This window comes from Medicago sativa, chromosome 3 (assembly GCF_051527215.1).
Source record: "Medicago sativa cultivar Bolivia chromosome 3, Bolivia_mono, whole genome shotgun sequence".
Taxonomy (NCBI): domain Eukaryota; kingdom Viridiplantae; phylum Streptophyta; class Magnoliopsida; order Fabales; family Fabaceae; genus Medicago; species Medicago sativa.
In genome coordinates, this window is record NC_140751.1 from 87,628,287 (window position 1) to 87,641,855 (window position 13,569).

General features: G+C 33.0%; 3 protein-coding genes across 4 annotated transcripts; 2 read left to right on the forward strand and 1 right to left on the reverse strand.

Annotated features, from left to right (window-relative positions):
• Window positions 1-696: 696 nt before the first annotated feature.
• Window positions 697-3,709, forward strand: LOC146941476 (nascent polypeptide-associated complex subunit alpha-like protein 2). The gene is made up of 4 exons (XM_085755268.1): window positions 697-894; window positions 984-1,095; window positions 2,839-2,957; window positions 3,032-3,709. The coding sequence occupies exons 1-4, from the start codon at window positions 778-780 to the stop codon at window positions 3,380-3,382; spliced, it is 699 nt and encodes a 232-aa protein (XP_085611394.1). The 5' UTR covers window positions 697-777; the 3' UTR covers window positions 3,383-3,709.
• A 2,382-nt stretch (window positions 3,710-6,091) lies between these two features.
• Window positions 6,092-8,812, forward strand: LOC146941477 (nascent polypeptide-associated complex subunit alpha-like protein 2). 2 transcript variants are annotated; one of them, XM_085755260.1, is made up of 4 exons: window positions 6,092-6,314; window positions 6,392-6,479; window positions 7,887-8,011; window positions 8,295-8,812. In XM_085755260.1, the coding sequence occupies exons 1-4, from the start codon at window positions 6,213-6,215 to the stop codon at window positions 8,640-8,642; spliced, it is 663 nt and encodes a 220-aa protein (XP_085611386.1). In that variant the 5' UTR covers window positions 6,092-6,212; the 3' UTR covers window positions 8,643-8,812. The 2 variants fall into 2 exon arrangements, with proteins under 2 accessions (XP_085611386.1, XP_085611387.1); XM_085755261.1 differs by having other exon boundaries at window positions 7,893-8,011.
• A 240-nt stretch (window positions 8,813-9,052) lies between these two features.
• Window positions 9,053-10,687, reverse strand: LOC146941478 (peroxidase 5-like). Its single transcript, XM_085755259.1, has 4 exons — window positions 10,446-10,687; window positions 10,056-10,247; window positions 9,801-9,966; window positions 9,053-9,711 (listed from the first exon to the last, which is right to left on the reverse strand). Exons 1-4 carry the CDS (start codon window positions 10,656-10,658, stop codon window positions 9,299-9,301), a joined length of 984 nt encoding a protein of 327 aa, XP_085611385.1. The 5' UTR covers window positions 10,659-10,687; the 3' UTR covers window positions 9,053-9,298.
• Window positions 10,688-13,569: the final 2,882 nt, after the last annotated feature.

Consider the following 13,569-nt stretch of genomic DNA (forward strand, 5'->3'; position numbering starts at 1 on the left):
AAAGCACGATAAAGATGCACGAAAGCTTTGTGCGCATCACCGCACATGAGCACGATAAGGTTGATCCCCATCGTTCAGATAATCTCTAACGGCCTCCACGATTCATGCCGCTAAACCCAAAGAAAATTATCGTTCTTTGTGGCTATATAAGTGTGACTCAACGTCACGCTCATGGACACTTTATCCTTCACCACATTTCGCACATATCCCACCTCTTTTAAACATTGAGTCGAGCATTGGAATGCTAACATGTCTGCTGACACCATCCACCTCTGACAACGAAACTTGATTTGCTCGTCACCTTAACACCGTGAACCACCACGACATCGATCACAATTCCTAGAGTTTCACATACAATTTTTTACACTGACATTACATATCAATTAAACTAACTATTGGTATATATTTAATTTGTTTTACTCATGTTTCTGAAACCAACAACAATAAACACACAATAAATATAACAACTAGAATCAAATCATTGAAAATGAAATTCTTTCTATGAAATAGGAAGCATTTGTAATGTGAAAGGTAAGATATTAGTATAAATTAATAAGTTTAATATGTGAAATTAAATAAAATAAAATTGAAGAGTAGATGAATGGGTAAACTAAACCGGGCCTCAAAATGAAAAGCCCAAAAAAATGTTGAAACCCTTGAGTGAGGCGGAATAAGTAGGGGTAGCTAGAGTAGAGTGTTGTTATCTCTTTCTCTATCTAATCCATCTTCTTCTGTACTCACCACTTCACTCACAGTGATCAATCAATCTCAAAAACCATGTCTCCAGGTCCAGTTATTGACGCACCAGCACCAGCCACAGCCACTGAATCCGAAGTTGAACAACAAATCCCCTCTGTTGACGAAACTACCCTCAAGAAGAAACCCCAACCCGAGGTCACCTTCTTCCTTTTTATTTATCATTCATTTCAAGATTCGTTCGTGTGTTTGTTCTGTGTATTAATCTGTTATTTATTTTAATTTAGGAGGACGATGCTCCAATTATTGAGGACGTGAAGGATGATGACAAAGACGACGAAGATGATGAAGACGATGATGATGATGATGAGGACGACGATGACAAGGAAGACGCTCTAGGTCCTTCCCTTCACTTTTAACTTAATTAATTGCATATCAAATGTTTCTCGTTATCATCAATCTTTTTCTAGGGTTTGGGTTTAGTTATGTAATTAGTAATACCCACGAGATCTAATTTATCATCAACAACAACAACAACAACATCGCCTTATCCCACTAAGTGGGGTCGGCTACATGGATCAAATGCCGCCATAATGTTCTATCAAAGACCATATTTGGATCCAACTCATTGACCTCTAAATCTTTTCTAATGGTTTCTCTAATAGTTTTCTTAGGTCTTCCTCTACCTCTTTTAGCCTGACTCTCCTCCATTTGATCTACTCTTCTTACCACGGCGTCTACGGGTCTTCTCTCTACATGTCCAAACCATCTAACCTATTTTCTACCAACTTTTCTACTATAGGTGCTACCCCCACTCTCTCTCTAATGATGTCATTCCTAATCCTATCATGTCTAGTCTTACCACTCATCCAACGCAACATCCTCATCTCCACTACGCTTACTTTTCTCTCGTGTTGGCTCTTAACCGCCCAACACTCCGTACCATACAACATTGCCGGTCTGACTGCTGTCCGATAGAACTTTCCTTTCAGCTTAAGTGGTACTTTCTTATCGCACAAAACACCTGAGGCTCTTCTCCATTTCAACCACCCAGCTTGAATACGATGATGTACATCAGCTTCTATTTCTCCGTCATTTTGTACTATGGACCCAAGATATCTAAACCGTGTAACTTGGGGTATGATATGATCTCCAACTTTCACCTCTAAGGTAGACCCACTTCTCCTTTTACTGAAGTTACATTCCATATATTCCGTCTTGTTTCTACTCAGGCGGAAACCGTACGCTTCTAAGGCTTGCCTCCAAGTCTCTAGCCTCCCGTTTAACTCCTCCCTCGACTCACCAAGCAAGACTACATCATCTGCAAAAAGCATACATATATCTAATTTATCATCAGAAACAGTAATTAGTCTTTGGTTAGTGCTTTATTATTTTTTTTTTTGGTCTTACTAAAAGCAATATTTTCATTAATTTGGTCTTAATTAACAAAGTGTTGATGCTCAAATTTATCATATGTACTGTTGGTAATGTATTCAGTCAATTTATGCTTGAGAATTTTGCTAGAGTTACTTTGGTGGTTTATGTTTTTAAAGCTTCGACTGTGAGAGAGATGAGTTGTGTTCAGAAAGGGGTGAACGTTAATGAAGAAGAATGTTTAAACATTTGATTAAATGTTTTATACATAAATGAATTTCCCAAACATAATATTCTTGGAAAAAAACAAGTTTTCAATTTGCCATATCCTAAGTTGGTTGCAGCTGTGAGTCCCTACCCTACGATTGACGGCTTACTTTTTGACGTTCTGAGTTTTGTTACTTCTATATCCCTGATAAACTAGCCGGATGGTGTCTTAGTTTCCGTATATCTAATTATTAAGGCAAATGCCTTTCCCAACCCCAAAAGACAAAGGTGATCCTATTAGACTAGCAGTTACTGAATCGATGGTGCCCTATTACCAAGAGGGATGGCCACTTATGTAGTCTTTGGCTACACTAGTTCTTCCAGACTATAATATTTGTGGTTCTTTTCATGTTGTCACTGTAAACAACTGTTCCAAAATAACAATTTGTGCCCTTGATTTCTTTCACATTTGTTTTCAATCAATGTTGTATTGCATTTATTTGGGGCATTCTATGTCTTTGTATTTTTCATTAATCAGTTTTGTTGGACATTGTGATGCAGCTGGTGCTGATGGTTCAAAGCAAAGCAGAAGCGAGAAGAAGAGCCGAAAAGCTATGCTTAAGCTTGGATTGAAACCTGTCACTGGCGTTAGTAGGGTCACAATCAAGAGAACCAAAAATGTAAGTTGTACATATATTCCTGTGTGTGATTTATGTAAATGTGCGGCTTCTAACCAAATTATTTTCTGCCTCAGATACTATTTTTCATCTCAAAACCTGATGTGTTCAAGAGCCCCAATTCTGAGACCTACATCATATTTGGGGAAGCAAAAATAGAGGATTTAAGCTCTCAGCTGCAGACACAAGCTGCTCAGCAGTTCAGGATGCCAGATATGGGATCTGTAATGGCAAAACAAGATCAAGGTGCGACAGCTTCCGGAGCACTGCCTGAGGAGGAAGAAGAGGAAATTGATGAAACTGGTGTGGAGCCCCATGACATTGATTTGGTTATGACACAAGCGGGAGTGTCCAAGAGCAAGGCAGTCAAGGCCCTCAAGACTCACAATGGGGACATTGTTGGTGCCATCATGGAGCTCACTACTTGATCGGATTTTGCGTTTAATTGGGTCTGTGTTCTCGTTGTATTTTTTCTGTGGAATAATTTTGGAACTAGTATTTTAAGTTACTGTAGCGTCTATATATGTTTACTAGGTATACTATTTCCCTGATGAATTTGTTGCGTTCTCTGTTTCCTAGAAAATTCAAGGGGTGACATCAAGATCACATGTTCTTTTTCCAGAAAATTCAAGGGGTGACATTAAGATCACATGTTCTTTTTTTGACAGAATGATCACAAGTTTGTTTAGATAATGTTGTTTTTGTTTTCCCTATACTCGGAGCAACTTTCTATATATGATCCCTCTTTCTTTTAACCATTATTGTACAAGAGTTGTTGGTTAAGTTTATTTTTACTATATATTTTGTTTTGCAGTTTCTTGATATTTTGTAAATCAAGTGTTTTCATTTAAAATGCTGTTTTAAATTTGCTTCTAGCCGTGCTGAGCTTGTAATCAGTCCGTTTGTAGCATGTATTAATCGATAAGGAAAAAAGTGTATTCTTAAACTATTAAACATTTTCTTTGACAGACTGAATTATTAGAGGTGTGGAGTGTAGATAAATGTAGAACATAATATAATAATAATATTTAAAATGAGATTTATATCTAGGAACAATTTCTTTTGAATAGTCTACAATCTACATCAAGATAAATATAATTAAAATTGTGTTCTAAAAAAACTAAAATTGTGGTCCTAAATTTGGGAAAAATAAAGAAGACTAAATCAATTTTTTGGACTAAATTACTTTTTCACAGATTTCTTTTCAAAAACTATTTTACAAAATTGTTGGACTAAATTGATCGGTCTTTACATTTGAAGGACTAAAATATTGTTTTACTCATCTGTAAATATTGCAAATTGTTGTCTTAGTTTATCTCAAGAAGAAAACTTTTCTCCACACCACTTTAATTCTGCCTGTCTTCACAGTTTGACTGAACCTCCCACTTGTCCTTATATATAAACTAAAACATCATTGAATTCATTTTTTTTTATTCACTTTCCTATCAAGCTCATCGGAGCAAAAATGTATTTCGTATTGATTTCTGGTAAACTTGGAGTAAGCTTACTGAAACAAAATTTATGAACTCATAAACTTGAAAAACTTTTTTTTTAACAGTCAATATTAATATTCCTAGTTTTTTTTTTCTTTCTGAAAGGAATATTAATATTACTAGTTGTCATGTTAATATTTTTTTGAGAGAATGTTAATATTTTTCTACTTTGTTCGGATTTTAACCAAAAACCTCCATGTTGTTAACCTTAAGCACAACCTATTACCCCGAAATCATATTTTAACCTTTTAAACTATTTCAATAAATTTTATTTTATCCTTTTACTTTTCCAAAATAGTTGAAAGTAAAAGGTGAAAAAGTAAAAGAGTATTTTTACTATAAAATGGTTAAAAAAAAATTGATATTTTTTATGGTTTGTGGGGGGTAGGGTTAAAAGTTTCCAAGAAGAGTGAAATTCTGATTATTTTTACTGCCGCTGGCTTTGCTGCTTTTTATTGTGATTTTACGCGTTTCGGTCGAAAAATCAAAATAAATCGAAACTTATTCAGAATTCTACGAAACTTTACGGAACCTCTATATATATTTTTTTAGAGCTGTCTGCAAAAAACCAGATCAAAATTCAATTTCTAGGTCGACGTTTCGATGTTTTGGTTTCTTGAGTTATTGTCGCATTAAAAATTCATATTTAATCCATCTGTTGTCGAAAAATTCTAATTTTTTGCGGGAAATGTTTTTTTTTTATGTTCTTAATATGTGCACAAAAAATTATGAAAAAATTCATCCTCTATATAACTTTTCCGGACGCGCAGTTCGAAAAATATTGCAATTTTACGCGTTTCAGTAAAAAATTCAAAATAAATTGAGGATTACTTGAAATACTAAGAAAATTTGCAGATCCTCTATATGTATTTTTATAGAGGTGTCTGCAAAAAGACAGCTAAAAATTCAATTTTTAGGTTGATTTTTTGATGTTTTCGTGTCTTAAATTTTAGGCGCGTTAAAAATTCATATTTAATCCGTCCCTTGTCGAAAAATTCAATTTTTTTGTGGGAGATGTTATTTTTTTGTTCTAAACATGAGTGCAAAAAAGCGTGAAAAAGTTCAACCTCTAGGACACTTTTTCGGACTCGCACTTGAAATAAATTGCGATTTTGCATGGTTCGGTTGAAAAATCAAAATAAATCGAGACTTAGTCGAAATGCTACGAAACTTTAGAGACACCTCTATAAAAATACATATAGATGATGTGCAAAGTTTCGTAACATTCCGAATACTAGTCGATTTTTTTATTTTTTCAATTGCGATTTTGCGCGTTTCGGTCGAAAAATAAAAAAAATTGACTTATTCGGAATGTTCCGAAACTTTTCACATTATCTATATGTATTTTTATAGAGGTGTCTGTAAAGTTTCGTAGAATTCTGAATAAGTTTTGATTTATTTCGATTTATCATAATAAAAAGCAGCAAAGCCAGAGGCAGTTAACTGCCTCTGGAGGAGCCAGCGGCAGTTAACTGCCGGCGCATGTGGCAGAGACGGTTAACTACCGCAGTAATTTGGTCGTTTATTTGTGTCTATTCAATGTCAAAAAAGCAATTTTCATTTCTGTTTGGTTGGAAGTGGGCTTAAATGTTTTGGCCCAAACAATATGAACCATTTGATGTGGAGAGAGTGGTGAACGAAGGTGTCATCCTCATTTCTTTCATCCATTCGCACGTGTTGAGTGTTTTATCACTACAGTAGAGTTTAACCTATCTAATCTCTGTTTCTTTCTTTCGGGTGAAAGTAGAGTGCAATATCCTTAGCCATGTCTCCAGGTCCCATCATTGACGCTGCCGCCGACGAAGCCACCGACCAACAACTTCCCTCCGTCGACGAAACAACGCTCAAGAACAAACCACTTCCCCAGGTTTTCCATTTTCCATCGGATTCCATATATTTATTCTCTATTTTGGTTTTCTGATCTGTTTTCTGTTTTTTCCTTAGGAAGAAGATGATGCTCCTATTGTCGAGGATGATAACGATAACGACAAAGACGAATCTGAGGACGAAGAAGACGACGAATCTCCTCAAGGTAGAATCTTATAGTATTATTTATTAACATCGTTTAATGGCATTCTAAAATATAATTACTGAACGTTTATGCTTGACAATGTTGTTGTTCCATTTGTACTATGCCTTGTTCTAGAGGGTACATGTAAAACTCAGGTTCTTGCAAGTAAAATCGGTGACGTACCTGTACCAGATATATACCTGATACCCGTATGTGTATCGTACTTGGGTTTCTATTGGAAGTGAAATTTGTGACTTTCTTTAATAAATTATTAATATAATAATAATAATAATAATAATATATGATATTAATTGTGCATTTGAGTTTCTTTCTTATTGTAACTAACCTTAGCTTTTACTTTTTAGGCTTAATTGCACTTTTGGCCCCCTATCTTTTCAAAACTTGCGGTTACAGCCCCCTAACTAATTTAAATACAAAACAGCCCCCTAAGTATTGAATCTTTGGCAGTTTTGGCCCCCAACGCTGACGCGGCACCCTAAATGAGGTGCACGTGTCATTTTTTTTAATTTTTTTTTTGGCCTTGGGGGGCCAAAACTGCCAAAGATTCAATACTTAGGGGGCTGTTTTGTATTTAAATTAGTTAGGGGGCTGTAACCGCAAGTTTTGGAAAGATAGGGGGCCAAAAGTGCAATTAAGCCTACTTTTTAAAACTCTTTGATAGTTTTGTTGTGAATTTAACTATTACTATAATAAAAAACTTGTTTTTACCTTTATTTTTTTAGAATTCTTGTATTCTTGTTCTGGGTATCATACCCGTACCTATGCAACATAGATTATAGTTGAACATATTATTTTTATAGATAGAAAACGTGTCCCGTTGTTCGACACGTGTCAATGCCCGACACTGAAACAAAACCGATACATGTAATTGCATTGTCATTTTCTCAAAAATTTATGGGTCGTGTCTTTGCCCGTGCTTCATAGGTTATCTTTGTCAGCTAATGCTTGTGTGCTTGCCATTCTTATCTATGAAGCACTGAAACACACAGAAACTTGATACGACGTTAATTCTTTAACTCCCAACAATAATTTGAGAAAATAGAATAATTATGTCTGTGTCATGTTGCTGTCGGACATTGGCACGGACTTGTTAGACACTAAACACGCCTTCATTTTTAATTTGATTCAATGTTTCTTCTTACTATTCTCACATCATTATAAAGGTAGATGAATATAGATATTTTCTTTCAATGATATAAAACAAAGTTCACTGCAAAGTGCAATGCTAATTTTGGCAAAATCAGAAAGTGTCACAAATTTCAGGGTCATAGTTATGACCTATAGGGCTTTTTGACCTAGATAAATCACAATGTGCATTTCCTTTTTCTTATGTATCTTCAATTGCAATTACCATATACATGTGTGCCCTCTGATGTTATCTGTTGATTTATTTTTTTGGACTTCGAGATGTAGGTGGTACTGAAGGTTCAAAGCAAAGCAGAAGTGAGAAGAAGAGTCGAAAAGCAATGTTGAAGCTGGGACTAAAACCCATTGATGGTGTTACTAGGGTAACAATCAAGAGAACAAAAAATGTGAGTTGTTATCACTGTTGTCAAATAGACGTAGAGGAATTTAGACTAATGGTTATTGTTGTTCTGCAATGCGCTATTAAGTCCAAAGTGCTATCAAATGGCGTCTATTGCTGCTATTGTCATGTAGCACAATGGAACTTGAACAAACCACTATCTTTCGCGATTCGTGATCGACAAGGCTAGTTATTGTTTACACAGACACACACTCACACACACACACGTTCTTTCTGTGATCTATGGTGGATGAGGAGGCATCTAACTGAATTACTTTATACCTTGTTAGGTTATGTTTTTCATCTCGAAACCTGATGTCTTCAAGAGTCCAAATTCAGAGACCTACGTTATATTTGGGGAGGCAAAAATAGAGGACCTGAGCTCTCAGTTGCAGACACAAGCTGCTCAACAGTTCAGGATGCCAGATATGGGATCTATAATGGCAAAACAAGAACAAGGTGCTGCAGCTGATGGAGCACAGCCTGAAGAGGAAGAGGAGGTTGATGAAACTGGCGTGGAGGCCCACGACATTGAGCTGGTAATGACACAAGCTGGGGTGTCAAAAGCCAAGGCTGTCAAGGCTCTCAAAACTCACAATGGGGACATTGTTGGTGCCATCATGGAACTAACTAATTAATTTTGCTTTGTTTTTTTTGGGATGTTTTTGGAGCAAGTGCAATCCTTTAAGAGAATGTAGCCAAATCATATCTATGACTATGATGATAAGATTTAGTTTACCTTATAATTTTTGTTATGCTCTGAATATTGTAGTACGGGATGATCAATTATCATATTCCTTTGTTGTTATATTTGAGCTCTATTTTATTGCGCCGTTATATATGATGAGGTTTAACATGGCTGGGCTCATCTCTTGAGACGTTTGGAAATTTTTTCTACTTTTCAGCTTGAGAAATTTGTTCACTCTTATTTTTAGGTTTAAGGTTTGGTTTTCAGTATCCTTACGTGCGACATTTAAAGGCTCATATCCCTGGACCTTTGTAAAATGGGATGAAGCTATATTTGATGGGTGTCCACTGATCTCTGCAATTATGCAAACAGAAATTTATTTGATAACATGAGTAAATTCTTGTTGCATATGACAAGGCTACACGCTGTGGATTTCAAGAAAAGTAAAAGGGACACAATCAACTGACAAATGAATGCCGCAGTTACATAGAAAATAAATCAAAGCAAAGTTGTTTGCTATGTAATTAAGTAGCCAAAAACAAATGAAACACAACAGAATTAATAAATCTTTACTACATCAGGAACTTCAATCCTTCAACACCATATCTAGCCATTGAACACCCTGCAATTTGTCCTAATCTCTCCAGCATTACCTGTCAAGACACTGATCTGTCCCATCTTCACCATTGCATCTGCAAATTTGTTTGACCATAGATATGGATTCCTAGCATTTTGATGAACTTTTCTGGCTGTTCCAGTGTTAGTTAAGAGAGTCTGATCAGAAGTGAACAAGCCTCTATTTGCCAAGATATCATTATAGTATCCTACATCTGCAGTTCCAGGGCTAGAAGGGTCCATTGGAACCACCAAGTTTTGGTTTGTGTTTCCTTGTGGACATTGCCTCTTCAATAGTGCAGCATATGAGGGATCTAAACTTGGATCCTGGATTGAAGTGCTGCTGAAGTTGTATAATCTCTTGCTGAAAGCGGAGCAATGAGAGCGACCAATGGTGTGCGCGCCTGCATACACAAAAATACATGCCTCATTCAAATTTAAGCTATAAGATAAACAATCTCAAAGTGTAAATTAATTATCATGAAAATCCTACCAGAGAGAGTGACCATTTCATCTTGTGTTAACCCCTTCCTTGCAAAGAGTTGAGTGAGTTGGTTAACATCGAAAGTTGGAGGAGGTAATTCTGTTCTTGTATCTGAAGCTAGTGATATTTTCCCATCTCTTCTTCCTGCAGGAACATCATAGCCAAGCCCTCCAGCCTGCATGAAATAAGGAATGATTTAGGGTCATTCTGAAATAAGAACTTACCTTCAAATGTTTCTAGCACAAACAAAGTAGACACACTTACCAACTCCACACTATCCCTTGCTGCAAATGCAACTATGTCAGCACATGAAACAATTCCTTTGCATTCTTCTTCGAGTTTAGCCTTTGCATTATCAATAACTTCAAACCCTCTGAGACTTGGTTTATTGGCTGGAGAGTCTTTCTCTGCAGTGTTTGAGGGAGTAGAATCGAGAAGTACCGATGCGTCACACCCCTACAATTAACAACGCAGTTAAGTTAATGGCATAACAGTTAATCTTTCTTTGTAGATTGTGTTTAGTAATTTCCAAAATAACGGAATTATATGATATCTTAATGACAACAACTGTAATGTATATCTTAATGAGCAACTACTAAGCATTGTGTGCAAGGTGCAACATTTCGTTACAAATGGCTTTTAATTATAACTTACTCTGATAAAGCAATCATGAAAATGCATTCTTACAAGGCCAGCAGCAATTCCAGGATTCTTATTGAAACTTTTTCTGACCTCATCTTTTACAATGAACTCAGCCATGCCACATGAATAGGTATAAAACCCAACCTCCAGCTGAGAATGAGCACTTCTGTTCAAAAAACATACGAGCAAAACTATAATTGCATAATTAAGTTTTTTCGGATTCATTTTCACTGAATACTATATCTGTTTGTGGTAAGCTTATGACATGATTATAGCCTATTTATACAATAGAAGGAACTGATTGATGAGATTATCCCACCCTTAGTGCCATGTGATAAATATGCTTAAACGTCATAGTATTTGAGTAGAGCTATAGCCTATAAGAAAGGACAAGCAGAACAAGTTAGCTTTAGTTACATATAATGCCACATCTCAAAATTTTAGTTGACTTAAGTGCATGAAAATCCAAATCAGTTGTTAAAGTTGAGTAGATTAGTAAATATAATAGACTCAAAAATTGTGTTAGATAATGTGCATGCCTAATCTATTCGATAGTTTTGTTGCTTTGTTAGAATCCGGGAAAGAAGGCATGCATTATGAAAAATGATTTTCAGATTTATTACTATTTTATTTGCCATGAACCAGTTTTTCCTTAACTGGATTAGGTAGATTGTGACAGGGTGATTATGAAAATGGAAACCAAAACCTTAGAGAACTGTCTGTCGGTGTTTGGAATGACATTCATATACCTGCCTTCATTGATTGTTCTTCTCATGTATCCTACTTGGATCATATCATATCTCTTTTGTTTTTATCTATATTCTGCAATGACAAAGTCCCTATTTTGATATTACCATTAAGTTTATATCACAAATATTAATAATGATAACTTCATTTCTGCTTGAGACTCAACTCAACATTTGTAGCTGTTTAGGAGTCTAAACAATGACTCATGAATTCGAAAAGTAAATTCAAAACAATTAAGGCTTAAATATGGTATTGGTCCCTGCAAAATAGGTCAGTTTTGGTTTTAGTCCCTGCAAATTTTTTTTATAGTTTTTGGTCCCTGCAAAAATAGGTCAGTTTTGGTTTTAGTCCCTGCAAATTTTTTTTATAGTTTTTGATCCCTGCAAAAATAGGTCAGTTTTGGTTTTAGTCCCTGCAATTTTTTTTTTTTTAGTTTTTGGTCCCTGCAAAAATTCTGGAAAAATGAAAAATTAATAAAAACACTAAAATTTTTTTAAAAAATTCTGGAAAAATGAAAAATTAATAAAAAAATTGAAAAAAATATTAAAAAATTCTGGAAAATTGAAAAATTAATAAAAATATTAAAAAATTCTGGAAAAATGAAAAATTAATAAAAAAATTGAAAAAAATATTAAAAAATTCTGGAAAATTGAAAAATTAATAAAAAATTCTGGAAAAATAAAAAATTAATAAAAAAATTGTAAAAAATATTAAAAAATTCTGGAAAATTGAAAAATTAATAGAAATGGAAAAAAATTTAAAAAAATACAGAAAAAAATTAAAAATTCTGGAAAAATTAATAAAAATAAAAAACGATTAAAAAAATAAAATAATCTAATAAAATGAAAAATAATGCTAAATTCTGAAAAAATAAAAAGATTAAAAAATTCTGAAAAAATAAAATTTTGAAATTTTCTAAAAAAAATTAAAATTCTGGAAAAATTAAATTTTCGAAATTTTAATAAAAATTCTGGAAAAATTCTAAATAAAATTTAAATGAAAAATAAAAATTCTGAAAAAGTTCTGGAAAATATCTAAAAAATTTCGAAATTTTCGAAAAAAATTAAAAAGATTAATCATTTTTAAAAAAAAATGAAATTTTTGAAATTTTCATTAGTATTTTTCGAAATTTTGATTAGTATATATTCGAAATTTCCCTTATTCTCGATTTATAAATACACAAAAGTTCCCGGTTTATAAATACACAAAAATTCCTGGAAAAAATACTAATGAAAATTTCGAAATTTCGAAAAATACACAAAAAACCTAAGCTTGGTTTATAAATACACATATTTTTTCCCTTATTCTCGGTTTATAAATACACAAAATTCCCGGAAATTTTTTTGGAAATAAATACACTGAAAAAACTTAAGCTCGACATATATACTAATTAAATTTTCCAAAATTTTTATTAAAATTTCGAAAATTTCATTTTTCCAGAATTTTAATTTTTTCCAAAAAATTTTTAATTTTTTTTTTCAGAATTTTATAATCTTTTTTATTTTTTTCAGAATTTATCATTATTTTTCATTTTATTAGATTATTTTATTTTTTTAATCATTTTTTATTTTTATTAATTTTTCCAGAATTTTTTAATTTTTTCTTATTTTTTTTCATTTTTATTAATTTTTCAATTTTCCAGAATTTTTTAATATTTTTTTCAATTTTTTATTAATTTTTCATTTTTCCAGAATTTTTTTATATTTTTTATTAATTTTTCATTTTTCCAGAATTTTTTAATATTTTTTTCAATTTTTTTATTAATTTTTCATTTTTCCATAATTTTTTAATATTTTTTTTCAATTTTTTTATTAATTTTTCATTTTTCCAGAATTTTTTAATATTTTTTTATTACATAACTGGTGTCAGGGACTATTTCCAAAAATAAAAATTTTGCAGGGACTAAAACCAAAACTGGCCTATTTTTGCAGGGACCAAAAACTATAAATTTTTTTTGCAGGGACTAAAACCAAAACTAGCCTATTTTGCAGGGACCAATACCATATTTAAGCCAACAATTAATTTGTTTCCTAAAAAAAATATTTATTTCATAATATATTAGTAGTGTTATCTTAAAAATATATTTTTTAACTAAAAATAAACGATATTCATTGATTAATTAATTGTGATGAGCAATGTTACTTTTTTTTTTTTTTTACTCGAGCAATATTATTACTCTTACTCTAAGTTTGGAGTATAAAGCTCTTTATTTTTTTGAAAAATAGTGATGATCAATACTCGTATAAGAGTTGGTTTGATGAATTAGGTCCTCTTAATATCTCAAAATAATTATAGGGTTATATTATTAAACTTATTTTGTGTATACAACAAACTTATATTTTAGAAGTAGTTGTATCATGACCAAAACAACCTATAGCCCTATATAGCC